This window comes from Macaca thibetana, chromosome 10 (assembly GCF_024542745.1).
Source record: "Macaca thibetana thibetana isolate TM-01 chromosome 10, ASM2454274v1, whole genome shotgun sequence".
NCBI lineage: Eukaryota > Metazoa > Chordata > Mammalia > Primates > Cercopithecidae > Macaca > Macaca thibetana.
Window position 1 is genome coordinate 88,832,881 of NC_065587.1, and position 16,173 is coordinate 88,849,053.

The 16,173-nt window shown below is 41.2% G+C and overlaps 1 protein-coding gene across 1 annotated transcript in view; it reads left to right on the top strand.

The window, feature by feature from the left end:
• CFAP61 (cilia and flagella associated protein 61) overlaps nt 1-16,173 on the top strand; it is a 291,671-nt gene that overhangs the window by 86,608 nt on the left and 188,890 nt on the right. The window contains exons 9-12 of the mRNA XM_050805793.1: nt 1,429-1,520; nt 8,642-8,716; nt 13,288-13,466; nt 15,609-15,648. Of these exons, the coding sequence (XP_050661750.1) occupies nt 1,429-1,520; nt 8,642-8,716; nt 13,288-13,466; nt 15,609-15,648 (386 nt within the window). The remainder of the gene's footprint in view (nt 1-1,428; nt 1,521-8,641; nt 8,717-13,287; nt 13,467-15,608; nt 15,649-16,173) is intronic.

The window sequence follows — 16,173 nt, forward strand, 5'->3', positions numbered from 1 at the left end:
GTTTTCCTCAAAGCATCTTTCTTCAGAAGAGGGATTCTAAGTGCTTTACCCTCTCTTCTCAGGACATTTTCTCTTCATGCCAAAAGAGCTGCTTTTTCATGCTAGGATGTGACTCTCTGTCTCATTGTGCCTTCAACATTATGTACCTCTCCAACTATGCCATTTACACTTCCCTGGGCATCTCATTTGTCTCTTAGAATTTCATTCACTTACCTATATCTTTGCCAAAGTAGGCGTAACATATTAGCGACCCAGATATTTGGGGTTGAGAGGCATCTGCAGGGGCCATTGTCGTAGCTGGCACTAGAAGAACACCATGGGAGAGGAGGAAGCAGAGAGGATCCTGGCTGCTCTGGCCCTGCAGTGTCTGATGTGATGCTTGAAAACAAGAAGGCAGAGCAGCATGCCCACACTCGCGGTGGCAGCAGCAGTCTCTGGAGCCTTCAGCGGGCCCAGGGTCCCTCCTGCATCTATGGCAGCACTTCTGGGGAGGGGCAGCTATGAGCAGGGCATCCTAGGGCTGCTCTGAGCTGAGGCCCAAAGGCTGAGAGCAAATGTCATGGCTGAGAACCCCCACCAGGGCAGACACTAGGTGAGGCACAAAAGAGAGGACATCCTCCAATGATGTTATCTTCTCCCAGGTCGCCCTCTTTAGGCACGGAGAGATTTCAAAAGAGAAAGAAAGGAGGGGAGGAGGAGGGAGAAAGACCTTTTTAGACAAAATGGGAAATTTTTTTTCTTCTGTAATTTTTAGTAAAGGTTAAATACATGAAGCCTAAGCTACCCTGATTATTGACTTTCCAGAACTTACTGAAACACCAATGCTCAGCTCCAGTTCTTCTTGAAAATAATTTCTATTACAAAATAAAAAGTGAGCATTGTGACCGCTGGCAGAACATGAGTTCACAGTCTTTCCAAACAAAGAGAAAGCAGCCCTTGTGCTAAACCTTGGCATTCAGCTAACACTGATGTAACTCACTGTGGCCTTTTCCACCTTCTGCCTGCAGATCATTTCAAAGCCCACCATCGAGGAAGCTGATAACCCATTGTTTGTAAACTTCAAAAGGGGCTGCTATCAAAGGATCCCATTGCCCAGGGCTGGCAGAGGTTGAGGGCCTCCTGCTGCCCAGGCCTGGGCCAGGTCCATTGCCCATCTTCCCATCTTCACAACTCCCCTGGGCAGCATCATGCAGATAAGGGCACAGAGAGGTGGAGGGAGGGAGGAACTAGCCCAGGATCCCTCCTCAGTGTCAAAATCCGGGTGGGCTGCAGAGACCTGCTCTTCCTACCTCAAGGTACTGCTCTCTAGAATAAAATTCTTCAGATCTATTGTAGCTTAAAAACATGTGACCATGCTGTCTAATTTCCTGTGGTTCTGCAGATATTTATCGTCTATTTTCTGTCATTATTCTATCCCTTCTCTCAAAGATGCTGAGCTCAGGAGTAGCAGCCAGGGTTCCCAAAAAATAGTCGAGGAGTCGCAGGAACCTGTCTTTCCGGATACCATGGAAAACATCCAGGTGAGAGAGACCATCCTTCCATGCCTAGGGTAGGGGGATGGGCCTGGGGGCTACTTGTGACATCAGGGGCATCTCTGGGGCTGGGGTCACTACTGAGAAGTTCTAATGCCTGATGCAGAAAAGGCCTCACTAGCAGTAAGCACACCATGAGCTGGGGGCAACAGAGGCCTCTGTGTTTGTAACGGACATATCAAAGCCTCACTGGTATGCTCCAAAACGCAGGTCAGAACAGAATGTCCGCCTTTCCCTACCTTGCTCCCTGACTTCAGGAGGCTGAGCCAGATAAAACTGCTCATTTAAACTCACTGGGAAATACAGGCTTTCTGAAGAGACTGACACACTATCTGCATGCTCAAATGGGACAGCATTTTCCTTCCTTCCCTGACTGGGCCCAGCAGACACAGAAACACCTGCCCCATCGCCCAGAAAAGTCTCCTCCCAGCAAAGAGGGGACTCAGGGGAGACCTGAATCTTTTAAAGAAGATTGTATGCATGGATTAGATTGATGGAAATGAAGCTGATGAATGGAATTAGTTGTGTGTGTGTGTGTGTGTGTGTGTGTTGTTTTTTTTTTTTAAGTGCAGCATTCTTTTTATGCTAAGGTGCAGTAACAGAGACTGGATTTATTCTCCTGCCTAAAATAACCAAAATGTGGCTAAAATATAGGAAACACTGTTCATCACTGTAACAAAGGCCAGCGATGCCTGGGAGATGGGAGACAATCCAAGCGAATCCTGTGGCTGCCCCAGCTGACTGCCTTGACAGAGCTTCTAGGACACAATGCAGGGCAGGAGGAACCAGAAGACTTCCCAAGTCTTTAAGTGCATGCAGACTAGAGCGACTCAAGTCTGAAGGATGGAGTACTAGAAAGGACAGAGTGTGCAGAGAGAGACATCAGAAGAAGATCAGTCAGGCAGTCAGCTGAGTGTTGATCACCCCAGGCACGTGAGGAAACTCCTTAAGGCCAGGCTGAGAAAAGAACCTCTGAAAAGGATGAGGATTAATAGTGCCCGTGCCTGTACGAAGTTAGGAATAGTGCCTGTTCTCACCAGTCAGACTGGAAAAGCTTGTAACTTGCAAGAGAGTGCACAAAAGAGGCTTGTGGAGAATAATTAGTTCTAGAGAGGGCACAGCCCCAGTCCTGCCTAACAAATCTTCAGAGCAAGAACTGAAAAAATCAAAGTAACTTAACTGAGTCTTAGAACAAAGTACAAGACTATCTATAGGAAATCAAAATTCCTCAGCACCCACCAAGATAAAATTCACAATGTGTGGAATCAATAAAGAATTGCCAGCACTCAAAAAACTGGTAGTGTATTATGCAAAAGGTGGAGATAAATCAATCAGTTGAAACCTACACACATAGGAAAACATGTTAGAATTAAGGGACAAAAACATTGAAACAGTTATTATAACTGTATGTTCCAAAGGTTAAGGAGAGACATAAAAGATATAAAAATGCTCCAAATCAAACTTCTAGAGATTAAAAACTACAGTAAATAAGATGAAAAATACACTGGAAAGATTAACTCCAGGTTAGGCATTGCAGATGAAAGATTAGTGAACTTGAAACAAATATAAATGGGATTTTTAAAAAAAATACATATCAGTGAGTTTTGGGACAACTACAAAGACCTGATATATGTGTAACAGAAGTCCACATGAAGAGAGAGACGCTAGGACAGAAAAAACATATTCGAAGAAATAATGACTGAAAAAATTATAAATTTGATGAAAACAATATACTCACAGATACAACAAGCTCAGCAAACACAAGAACATAAAGAAAACTGTACCAAAGCCAGTGGAAAACCAGTGATAAAGAGAAAATCTTAAAAGCAGCCAGGAGTAGGTTTGGGGGAAGTCAAGTTAGGAACAGAGGAACAAAGATATGAATAACAGCAGATTTCTTATTGGAAATAATACAAGCAGAAAGATAGTAGGATCACATCTTTAAAGAAATAGAAGAAAATGAACTCCACCCTAGAATTTTATACCCAGTAAATATCTTTCATTCAAAATAAAATGTGAAATAAAGAGTTTGCCCTACACAGAAAAGGTGGAAAGATGCATCACCAGCAGACCCACATTATGAGAAATGTTAAAGAAAGCCCTTTAGGCAGAAGGAAAATTATATCAGATGGAAATTTGGCCCTACACAAAGAGTTGAAGAGCACTGGAAATGGTAACAAAGTGAAAAAAAGTATACGATTTTATCTTTTTAAAAGATAGTGACTTCACAAACAAAAATAGTGTGGGGTTTATAACATATGTAAAAATAAAATGTATAACAAGAATAGCACAAAGACCTTGAGAGGAGACCCGAAGGGGAGAAGTATACTATTTTAAGGTTCTTATATTAAAACTAAAGTGCTATAATATCTAACCTAATGACGGTCTGTGATAAGTTAAAGATGTACCACTAATGTTACAAATCAGATTCAAGGAGTTATATCTAATAAGCCTATAGTTGAGATTAAATATCATCATAAAAATACAAAATTAGACCAAAAGAAGACAAAAAGGAAAAAGGGAGCAAAGACTAGATGGGACAGATAACAAGATGACAGACTTAAACTTAAGTATGCAATAATTACATTAAATGTAAACGTTCTAAATGTCCCAATTAAAGAGCATATATATAAAGCAGATATAGGTGGATAAAATGCAAAATTCAGTTGTATGTAGACTATAAAAATGCAATTTAAATATAAAGATACAATAGACTAAATTTAAAGAATGGAAAAGGATACACCATGCCAACACTAACCAAAAGTTAGCTGGAATGGCTTTACTAATTTCAGACAAAGTAGATTCCAGAACAGAGAATACTATAAGAGATTACAAAGGCCAAGAGAATGTAACAATCTTAAATACTTATGCACCCAATAACAGTGCTTCAAAACATAAGGAGCAAAAAGTTGTAGAACTGCAAAGATAAATTAATAAAAATTATAGTTAGAGATTTCAGTATGCTCCCCTCAGTAACTGATAGAATAAGTACACAGAAAATCAGTAAGGATAAAGAAGATTTTAATGACAGTATTGACCAGCCTTGCCCCACCTCCTGGCCTGGATAGCTGGAGTGCAGCACAATGGCCCTCAGCATCCCATCAAATGTGACACACTGTGAACAATGTGGAGCTTGTGGGCTGCAGCCGTGGTGACTGAGGGAAGTGCTCTCTGGATGCTGCATATGGAACCACTGTGTTCTCAGTGTGTCAGTTCACAGATAGACACGAATGAATAATAACAGAAAATGGTATGGAACAGTGGGCATCAATGTCAAGATGATGCTGAGTAACACCCTACAACTGGATGAACTCATGAGTGAAGAGTATGAGAAATATGTAAAATCCATTGAAGAGTGAGAATAGGACCTCTCAATAAACTAGAATGAAACAACCTAATTCAGCATAGTTGTCTTAAAGTAATAGATAGAAATGACATGAAATAGCAACTTTTGGCATTACCAGTGGATAAAGAAACTACTCCCAACACTGCTGCTGGAAGAAAATAGGCTTTTTCTAAAGATTTCAGACAAATACAATATGCATCTTTTTCACAATACTCTATGCTTTTTAGACTAGGCTCTAGTTATAATATTTAGAATTCATGAAGTTTTCTGTGGTGAATTAGCTATAAAAATTATGTATTTCAAGGATAACATTATATCTTCAGCTTTATGTAATATTGTAACTTGCTTACATCCATTTGTGGATTTGAGTCAAAATACTTAATGATCTTTGCATTGAAAATAATTTGGGAGTGGAAAAAGATTTTGTTAAAACTGGCAAGCCACATATAGAAGAATGAAGCTAGATCCTCATCTCTCACCTTATACAAAGATCAACTCAGGATGGATCAAAGACTTAAATCTAAGAGGTGAAGCCATAAAAATTCTAAAAGATAACATTGGAAAAAACTCTACTAGACATTGGCTTAGGCAAAGACCAAGAACCCAAAAGTAAATGCAACAAAAACAAAGATAAATAAATGGGACCTGATTAAACTAAAAAGCTTCTGCACAGTGGAAGAAACAACCAGCAGAGTAAACAGACAGCCCACAGAGTGGGAGAAAATATTTGCAAACTCTGTATCCAACAAAGAACTAGTATCCAGAATCTACAAGGAACTCAAATGAATCAGCAAGAAAAAAACAAATAATCCCATCAAAAAGTAGGCAAAGGACATGAATAGAGAATCCTCAAAAGAAGATTTACAAACAGCCAACAAACATATGAAAAGATGCTCAACACCACTAATTATCAGGGAAATGCAAATCAAAACCACAATGGAATATCACCTTACTCGTACAAGAATGGCTATCATTTAAAAATTAAAAAACAACAGATGTTGGCTTGGATGTGGTAAAAAGGGAAGAGTTTTTCACTGCTGGTGGGAATGTAAACTAGTACAAGCACTATCGAAAACAGTATGGAGATTCCTTAAAGAATTAAAAGTAGAACTACCATTTAATCTAGCAGTCTCACTACTGGATGTCTACAGAATGGAAAAGAAGTCATTATATGAAAAACACACTTGCACAAGCATGTTTATAACAGCACAATTCACAATTGCAAAAATACGGAACCAGACTAAATGCCCATCAACATAGAGTCTTTTGTCTACACATTGGGTACAGTATACACTGTTTGGATGATGGGTGCACCAAAATCTCAGAAATCACTAAGGAACTTTTCCATGCAACCAAACACCAACTGTTCTCCCAAAAGTATTGAAATAAAAAAATTTAAAATTTAGTAAACTTAGTCAAGATACAAAAAGGATAATCATGACTGAGTAGGGTTTATTCTAGGAATGCAAGTTTGGTTTAACATAAGAAAATCGGTGTAATTCACCATTTTAACAAACTAAAAAAAACCCATATGTTTATCTCATAAATGTATAAAAGGCATTTGAAAATCTAACATTAATTCCTCATAAAGACTCTTAGCACTCTTTCAATTTGATAAAGGTTATTTTTGAAAAACTTACAGCAAACATCACACATAATGGTGAAAGACTAATTCTTTTACCCTTAAAGTCAGGAACAAGTTAAGAATGTCTGCTCTCACCACTTCTAATCAAAATTGTACTGGAGATTTGAACCAGTGCAGAAAGAGGAAAAGAAATGAAAGGCATCCAGATTAAAAAGGAATAATTAAAACTATCTTTTACTCACAGACAACATGACTACCTATGAAAAAAATCTGATGGAATCTACAAATATTAAAAACAGATATTCAAGACTTCTGTGGTGAAAACTACAAAACAAGAAATAAATAAGACCTAAAAATGGAGAGAATATGGGATAAAATTTAGTTGTATCTCTCAGTCCCAATCACATTTTCAGCGGAAATTTTTATAAAAGTTTAATTAATTGATTCCAAAATTTATGGGGGTTTCGCTATGTTGGCCAGGTTGGTCTTGAACTTTCAGCCTCAAGTGATCTGCCCACCTTGGTCTCCCAAAGTACTGGGATTACATGTGTGAGCCATTATGCTTGGCCTAATTATTATAAGGTTATTGTAATGAAGATAGTATAATATTGGTGCTAAGGTCAACAGTAGGTTAATGGAATAGAATTAAAAAAAATCAGAAATAGACTCAATGTATATAGACAACTGATTTTTGACAAAGGCACATGGCAATGTAGTGGAGAAAGAATAGTCTTTTCTTTCTGAAACAATTGAATATCCACATACAAACTTTTAAAAAACTCAATCCATACCTCATACCATATACAAAAATTAGCTGCAAATGAATCATAGACTTGAATGCAGAATTCAAACCAATATAACCTCTAGAGAAAACATAACATATGAGAAAACCTTTGTGACTTTGGGTTAAGTAAGATTTCTTAGAAACCACATCAAAAGCACAATGCATAAAAGAACAAATTGACCAATTAGGTGTCATCAAAATTTAAAACCTTTTCTTTTTGAAAAATACTGTTAAGAGAATGAAAAGGCAAGCCACAGACTGGGAGAAAATATTTGCAAATTACATATCTGACAGTGGACTTGTTTCTACAACATGTTTTTAAAAACTCTCAAAACACGATAATACAAAATAAAAAAACTAATTAAAAATGGGTAAAAGATTTGAAGTTTCCAAAAGAAGACGTCACATGAAATGACACTCAATCTCATTAGTCATTAGAGAAATGCAAATTAAAACCGCAATCAAATACAACTGCACATCTATTAGAATGACCAAAACTAGAAAGATTAAGCATTCCAAGTGTTGGTGAGGATGTAGAGGCAGTATGGTGCATCCACACCATGGGTACTACTCAGGGACAAAGAGGACTAAAACACTGATGCGTGTAACAGCATGGATGAATTTCAAAGTAAATATGCTGAGTGAAAGAAGCCAGATCAGGAGTAAATGCTGTTTGATTTCAGTAATATAAAGTTACAGAAAGTACAAACTACTCTATAATGACAAAAATCTTTTCAATGTTTGCCTGTGGTTGGCAGAGTAGAAAGGGTGGGAGTGAGAGGCACGTAGGAACATGGAAGCTTGGGGGGTGATGTGTCATGTTCATTATCTTGATCGTGGTGATATTTTTATGGGTGTGCACATAAATCAACGCTTTTCAAAAAGTACACTTCAACTGTATGTAGCTTATTGTATGTCAATTCTGTTAGGTTGGCACAAATTACTTTTGGTGCACAAATAGTTGCAGTTTTTGCCATTACTTTAATACAATTACTTTTGGTACAATTACTTTTGCACCATCATAATACCTCAATACAATAGTTTTTTTTTTTTTTAGAAAAAACTTAGTGCACCTTTCAAGTTAAACAGAAGAATATGAATAATGGAGTAATAACTAACATCTCTAGAGAACCAGGAGGTGCCTGCACTATGCTAAGCCTCTGTTTCTCTGTCTGTCTGTCTTTATTTTATCCTCATAACACCCTTATGAAATAGATGCTCTTGTCATCCCCTTTTCACAGAGGAGGAAACTGAGGCTACATAGTGTTCCCAATGCCACAAGGCTGGTAAGCTGTAGAGCCGGGGTCTGAACCCCGGCAGCTTGCTCCAGAGCTTGGACTCTAAACCGCTGCAGGTGTTGATTAATTTTCATGTCTTGCTGTCATCATTTTCAGGGAAATATTGCCAAAGAAGCTGCATCCGAGGAAGCTTTAACAGCAGTCCAAAGTGGAAGTGTTAGTGAACCAGAGGTACAGTTTGAGGAGGGCCTTTGCGTGCCCCCTGGCCACCCCATGGGTTTCACACCCCTCCTGACCTCCCTGCCTGTCGTCACCAGTTCACACCTCCCACCTCCTTTAGGACGTGCTGCACCAAGCCTCACCTCCTTACGTCTTCCCCTGCTGTGATTAATCTTTTCTTCTGTATTCTCTGCACGGCCTGTACCGTAAGCTGCCATTTCTACATAAATTATTTGCAAAAATTTTAGTAAATACAGCTTATGTCTCCTTCCCATTGCCCAAAAAGAAAACATTTTGGAGAGGCAGAACATTTGTAAGGGTTTTCTCTGTATCATATGCACATATATACACTCATGTCTGTATCTAGGTGTGTTATTAATGTATGTCATTCACATGCATCTCGGGATTTGGGAAGTCCTCTCTCCTGTTACAAATTCAGGCCAAGGAGTGTAGCATCTTCCACCAGTGCAGTGGCCATCCCTGGGGACTTCCTCATCCTTTCTTGGTTTCCCTTCATCCCATCCATGCCTTTGCAGGTGGTCCCTTGACCACTTCATTGGAGTGTCCCTTCTTGTTCCCTGCCAGAAGCCTGGCGGTTCCGGAAGAGATTGGCAGGTTCCTGTGAATCCTGCTCAGGATCTCGAACTTTTTCCTAAGGAGCAGAGGAGGGTGTTGTAGGCCTTTGAGTGGGAGATTGGTACAATAAGGCATTTTCATTCCCTGATGATGAGCACAGTCCTGGAATTTCAGTAGTTTCCCGAGAGCCTCTTGGTGATGGATGGACTGACTCAGGAACAGAAGCCTAGAGCATCCTTGAAAAGGGAATGGAACATGGGTTTTAGACATATTCATAGAGGCACTGGGACAGATTCACTGAACACTAAGCCCAGACACTGAAGTTCTGCCAGAGGGCCAGGTTCTCCAGCCCTGCTCCTCTCCGAATTCTGACCAGTAAAGGAGTCTACCCAGAAGTCAGCTAGGGATTGAAGTACCCCTTTCTCATGGCTAACACTGAACCAGAAAACAAAGCTTGGACCGATAACCCAAATGGGCTTCCCATTTCTCCTTACTGAATTAAATGCCCCCATGTGGTTGTAGGCAGGCCTTACCCGTGGGGCAGGGTCTCCCCACTCCCGGCTAATTACAGGGAGGGGAGGAGAAAACACGCACCCTGGAAGCAGGATGTGCTGCCAGAAAGAGACAGCACAATGCAGGCACAGGGTCCAGTTTTTGAATCTCACATTAGCGTGTGCTGTTGGAGCCCCACCCATATCCTCTAGCACTTATTCTTCCTGAGCACCCTGTGAGGACAAGGAATGCAAGTGCCTGGTCTTCCTTCCATGCCGTGTTTGCAGCAGGGCAGGCTGTTTGGGGAAGCAGCCATCAGCCAGTGACTGAAGGGATTGGAGAATCAATACGCCAGCTCCTTCACCTCTTAGATGGGACCACTCTGCACTGTGTTCTCTAGGCAACCAGAGATCCAGGTGGGATTGATTCACTGTAGTCACCCACATCTTGAAGCACCCCATGCTGGCAGCCTCCCCTTCCTCACCTCGCACGCCACTCCTCTTACAGAATGTCCTGGCTTTGCTCCCCAAATGAACTACTGACTCTCAGACTCTGAGTTCAGGGTGTGTTTCTGGGGCAGCCCGCACTAGGAGACTCACTGACCAGTCGGTCACTCCCTGTGCCCTAGGGAGGAAAGTCGGGGTGTAGAAGAGGACAGCAGTTTTCTCTCTAATACTCCTAAGAGGGTAGCCGTTCCCTTATGAACCCAAGCAAGGATGTGGATGGAGGGCCAGGATGCCTGCCCCCACCACTGCATCAAACATGTTGGAACCCCACAAGATACCTGAGTCAACAAGGTGGATTGATCTCCTATTTTTATCTCCTCTCCCTACCGGAGAAAACCACTGAAATGACAGTAAAGGAATAAAAAGGGCACAAATCCACAAAGATGAGATGGAGAGGAGATATTGGAAGATAAGCACTTTAAAAATATTGAGAATAAAAAAATCAATGGAGGAGTTTACACTGGCTTAGCACAGCTGAGGAAGGTGAAACTCAAGCATCTTTATGAGAGGAGAGACTGGTGAAAAGTGTGTGAATTCTGCACAAGGCTGAAGACTGGAGGTTTGCAGAAGGCAGGGTGAGGAACTGGGCTGAAAAGCTGGGCAGTCTGGTGTGGAGTGACTGGAACACTGGATCCCTGCAGACTCCAGTTAGGTTGTCAGCCACACCCCAAGTGAGAGGATAAAATGACTATTCTCTAGAGAAATTAAACAGAGGCTGCTGCTAATTCAGATTTAGCCTGTGCTGCATGGGCATTTTAATGATGAAGGATAGAGAACAGACAAATGGAATTCTCCATTTCAACAGAGGAATCCTCAGTCCCTCCTCCAGCCACACCCTCTCGATGCCAGGAGCCAGGCCTTGTATTAGTTTCTATTGCTGCTGTAACACATTACCCCAAAGTTGGTGGCTTATAACAACACAAATTTATTATTGTGCAGTTCTGGAGGTTAGAATTCCACAATGGGTTTGAGTGTGCTGAGCTTCAGGTGTAGACAGGGGCATGTTCCTTCTGGAGACTCTGGGGGAGAATCTGTTCCCTTGCCTTTGCCAGCTTCTAGAAGCCACTTGCATTCCATGCCCTGTGGCCCCTTCCTCCATCTTCAGAGCTGGCAGCACAGCATCTTCGTCCCTCTGACTCGGACCTGCTGCCTCCCTCTTAGCAGATCCCTGTGATTCCACTGGGCCCCACCTGGATCATCCAGGAGCATCTTCTCATCACAGAACCCTTCATGAGATGACATCTGCATAATCCCTGTGCCCTGAAAGATAACATATGTACAGGTTGCAGGGACTAGGACCTGTAACATCTTTGGGGGCCACTGTTCCATCTACCACAGTCCCCCGTGCAGGATATTGGAGAACTTAAGTCCCCCAAAAACTGACAGGCCCAAAGAAAATACCTTCAGATAATGTCACTGAAGGTGGCCACCCAATAATAATGCCATATCTCTGCCTGATCACCCCATGAAGTGCCCCAGTTAGCCAGTGTCTGTGGAGTTTTGTCTCTCAAGCATGTTGCTTTTGGGAAGCTAAAAATGTGCTCTAGTGATATAAGGGCCTAAATGATGCACAGAAAAGACAAAGAAAAGACCTGGAACTTACGAAATAGGAGCTGCAATACAGGCAAGCCGGCAGAGCTGCAAGTCCAGATTAGAGGGAGAAAAAAGGAAGCTCATATATTATCTCAAATGCCTGATCGTTTGGAAGATAGTAGTGACCAACACTTGGCAAATCTGATAAAGCAAGTGAAAAATTTAGGAAACCAAGTGAATAAAAACTAAGCACACAAATGAAAACATTGTCATATTACACTACTTTCCTCAGTAACAACAGAACTTACACATTCATATTAGTGTAAATACTTATGGATTTAACCCTGAATTGTGATGTAATTATCCTGGGGGATAAGATGTGGGGAAGAGGGTAGGATAAGAGGGATTAATCTAGCCCCTACATCAATATCCAGTAGGAAATTCTAAAAACTAATGAATTTAGAAATAGCACCATAAACATACTGTTCAGAAATATAGAGGTAAATACCCAAAGAAATGAAAAGGTCGAAAGTTCTGTTCAATGGGGGTAGAGACTTGGAAGGACAGAGAACTGCTGATTTTCTTAATAAATGTTTGGTGCTGATATTATTTTAAATTTTTCTATATGCATGTATTACTTTGATTTAAAAGAACTCCATGAGGGATCTCAAAAGGAATCATCTTCTGAATTGTGACACCTTTTTAGATGCATCTGAACCAAGACAGAACAGCCTCAGCCCTGACTTTCCAGGTGGCTGTGGTCCATTTGACCTTCCTGGGCTCCACCTCCCCACCACAGTTACTCCCAGGACCACCTGACCAGTCCCAAGATTCAAAAATTCTTGTATCACAATGAACACAGTTTTAGGGAGAGAAGTATTTTGCTTCCTGAGTTATTATAATATGTATATAATACTACCACGCTCTAATGTCTACCCCAGGATGCAGTTAAAATATGGACCCTATGTCAAAGGCCAACTGAAACTATTTATCTCATGTGAGACCTTCATGTGAGAACTAGTTTTTTTTTTTCTTTATTATTATTTTTTAAATTTTAAGTTCTGAGATACATGTGCAGAACGTGCAGGTTTGTTACCTAGGTATACTCGTGCCATGGTGGTTTGCTGCACCTGTCAACCTGTCATCTAATGCCCTGCCTACATTAGGTATTTTTCTTAATGCTCTCCCTCCCCTTCCCCACTCAACCCCCCTACAGGCCCCAGTGTTTGTTGTTCCCCTCCCTGTGTCCATGTGTCCTCATTGAAGAACTAGTTTTTAAAAACATTTTATAAATTTTGAGTATCTCATTAAGAACCTCTCCTTAAAACTAGGCCTGGCCCAGGATGAGTTGTTTCGGGTGAGACAGTCACACCTGTCCTCAGAACGGTGTCATGTAGAGATAATGCAAACACCAGCCCAGTAAATTACAGGGAATTGACAGGATTCTCATTGGCTCCTCCTGTCTCCTTGCTCTAGGACATAGAAAAACTCAGTGATGTCTCCACTGGATATGCACAGGATCACCGTGTCAGCAGTAGGAGCTTGGCATCGCTCTTACTGCCTGAAGAGCCCGTCCACTTCCGCCCCATCTACAGGGGAGCCTCAGCTGCTTTTTGTATTCAGCTGTTTTGTATTGATGAGAAATATGAAGCAAGGCAAGTACTGACCTTCTGGCTGGCTGTCACAGTGAGAATCTCTTCTGGCATTGGTGGCCCAACATTTTAACTTTACAAAGCCAGTAATTTCCAAACCTGGCCCTCATCCTAATCTCCTGGGGAATTTTTAAAAACCACAAATTCCTAAGCCCCATCCAGAGATTCTGGTCCATCAAATTTTAACAAGGGCTACAGAAGTGGGCTAGAAAGCTGGCCCACCTATGTAACAATTGGGAATCTGGAAAATTATCACTTACATAACCACATGCTGCTCCCATTCTGTAAAGTTTGCATTTCTTGGAGAATTTGGATTTGGGTTACTGGTTTTCTAGAGTCTTTGGTTGCAAGTAACAGAAAATCCAACCAAACTGGCTTTGGAAAAAAAAATTGAATAATTGCCTCACATACCTAAGGATAACTCCAGTGATGAGACTAATTTAAATATGGCTTGATCTAGGATTTATTTAGATAACCAAATCAAGGACCAAGTTTCTCTGTCTACCTCTTCAGCCTGTGTATTAGTCTGTTTTCATGCTGGTGATAAAGACATACTCAAGACTAGGTAATTTATAAAGAAAAAGAGGTTTAATGAACTCACAGTTGCATATGGCTGGGGAGGTCTCACGATCATGGGGGAAGACAAAAGCCACATCTTACATGGCAGCAGGCAAAGAGACAATGAGAGCCAAGTGAAAGGGGTTTCCTCTTATAAAACCATGAGATCTCATGAGACTTATTCACTACCACGAGAACGGTATGGGGGAACTGCCCCCAGGATTCAGCTATCTCCCACAGGGTCCCTCCCACAACACTTGGGAATTGTGGGAGCTACAATTCAAGATGAGATTTGGGTGGGGACACAGCCAAACCATATCACCCTACTTCCCTACTATTGGCCCCTTTCTCAGAGGAGTGCCCCATCCTGGGCCTAAGACCACTGACAGTCTCAGGTCTGCATCAAAATCCAGTGAGGAGGACTTGCCAGGATGGGCCCAGCTTTTTCCAGCCAAAGTCCCATGAGGGCTGACAGGACTGTGTGTTCATTCCTGAGCCAAAGGCTGTGACGAGCCCATGCCACAAGGAGATGGAGGAGATGGACTCCATCCCTTAGCTCGTGCTCTACCCAGAATCTGCAGCTGGTGCCTCAGCTACATGGAATATCTGAGCGAGGGATAAGTTGACACCCAACAGCAATCCAGCAAGCAAGGAGGAAGCATGCATGGTGCTGGGCTTTGTCTAAAGCCCTGGCGCCCACCAGACCTCATAGCTACCCACCCTGCCCCTCCAGAACACCCATATGTTCAGTGCTTACTGTTCTCCTGTGGTCTGAACACTGGACGCTGCCCTCAGTGCCTGGATGCCACATCTGCTTAGCACCGACTCCTCATCTGTTCATAGAACCATCTCGAAGAGGAAATGATTGGCCCATTTTGATGGAATGGAAGGCTCTAGAATGTCTTTTAGATGACCAAGAATAGCTTGGTCATGTTCCCAATCTCCCAGCATCCCCTGGAACCATGTTGTACTTTAACTTTTTTCATCTTGAGTTTTTGGCTTCTATGGAGATCTGGGACATTGAAAAGATAAATTCTTTTTATTCTAATTGTGTTGTAGACATCTAAAAACTTGTAAAGCCTTTCTATATTTGTTGCTTTATATTTATTTTATCAGTACATTTAAATATGATTGTGCTTAGAGTATACTTTTTGAATTTTGAAACAGGAATTTGATGACACAGTGTAGTTTGCCTATGAACTTACATCTGCAGCTAGTCAGAAAATCTTCAACGGATAAAAGGGAAAAAGATCAGAAGCAGCCTATAATATTTCCCACCTCTCCTCTTAACTCTTTCAAAACAGGTGGGAAGGATCGGAGGCACAGAATGACCAATTTTGTTTTGGCTTTTCAAATGCACAGAGATTATTAATTGATGTGAAAGTGCCTTCAGTTCTGCAGAATACTTTATTACTGGCATACGAAGCTTGCGACTTATGCACCCCATTAGTGTTCAGCTAGACACATGTTCTGACTAGTGGTTGGCTAATCACTGCCCGAGGGGAGGGAGCTGTAAATCTCTATAAATGTCCACTGATGTTGCATTTGCTTGCAGGGCAGTGACAGTGCTTACTGTCTTGTTTACAGGTCGCTGGATTTTATGAATTTTGTTTTCAGTCTTTTTTCTGTAAGTACATGCTGAATTTTGAGAACTGATTTTGTAAGCTTAGAGAAGTTATATAAAAGTAAAATGTCATAAATTTATTATGCTATGAATGTTGAGGTTTGTGTTCTGAGAATAAGGTCAAATGGCATGTCATGAACTCATAAAAATAGAAAGTATTGTCATTTTCAAGAATTTGTAAGTCATGCTATTTTAGCAGTTCTCTTTAAATGCAAAATTTCTTTTAGACATAGCCTTACCAGTGTTTTATCAGAATCAAATCATTTATAGTAATATATGAAAATGTCAGAAATTAAAGTGAATGACACAGTTATGTTATTTGATAGATTATATTGGCTGTAAGTGTTCTGAAACTATCATAATGCTTTTCTGAGGATAGCAAAGTAGGGACTTGTTGATTTTCAGGTTGGTATTTCTTTCCCTACTAGTTCCTCAGGCCTGACTTCATGCCTGTCTTGTAGAGGGGGCTCAACCCACATTGGTGAATGGGCCTGTAGGCTAATATCCAAGTGCAAATAAGATTCTCCA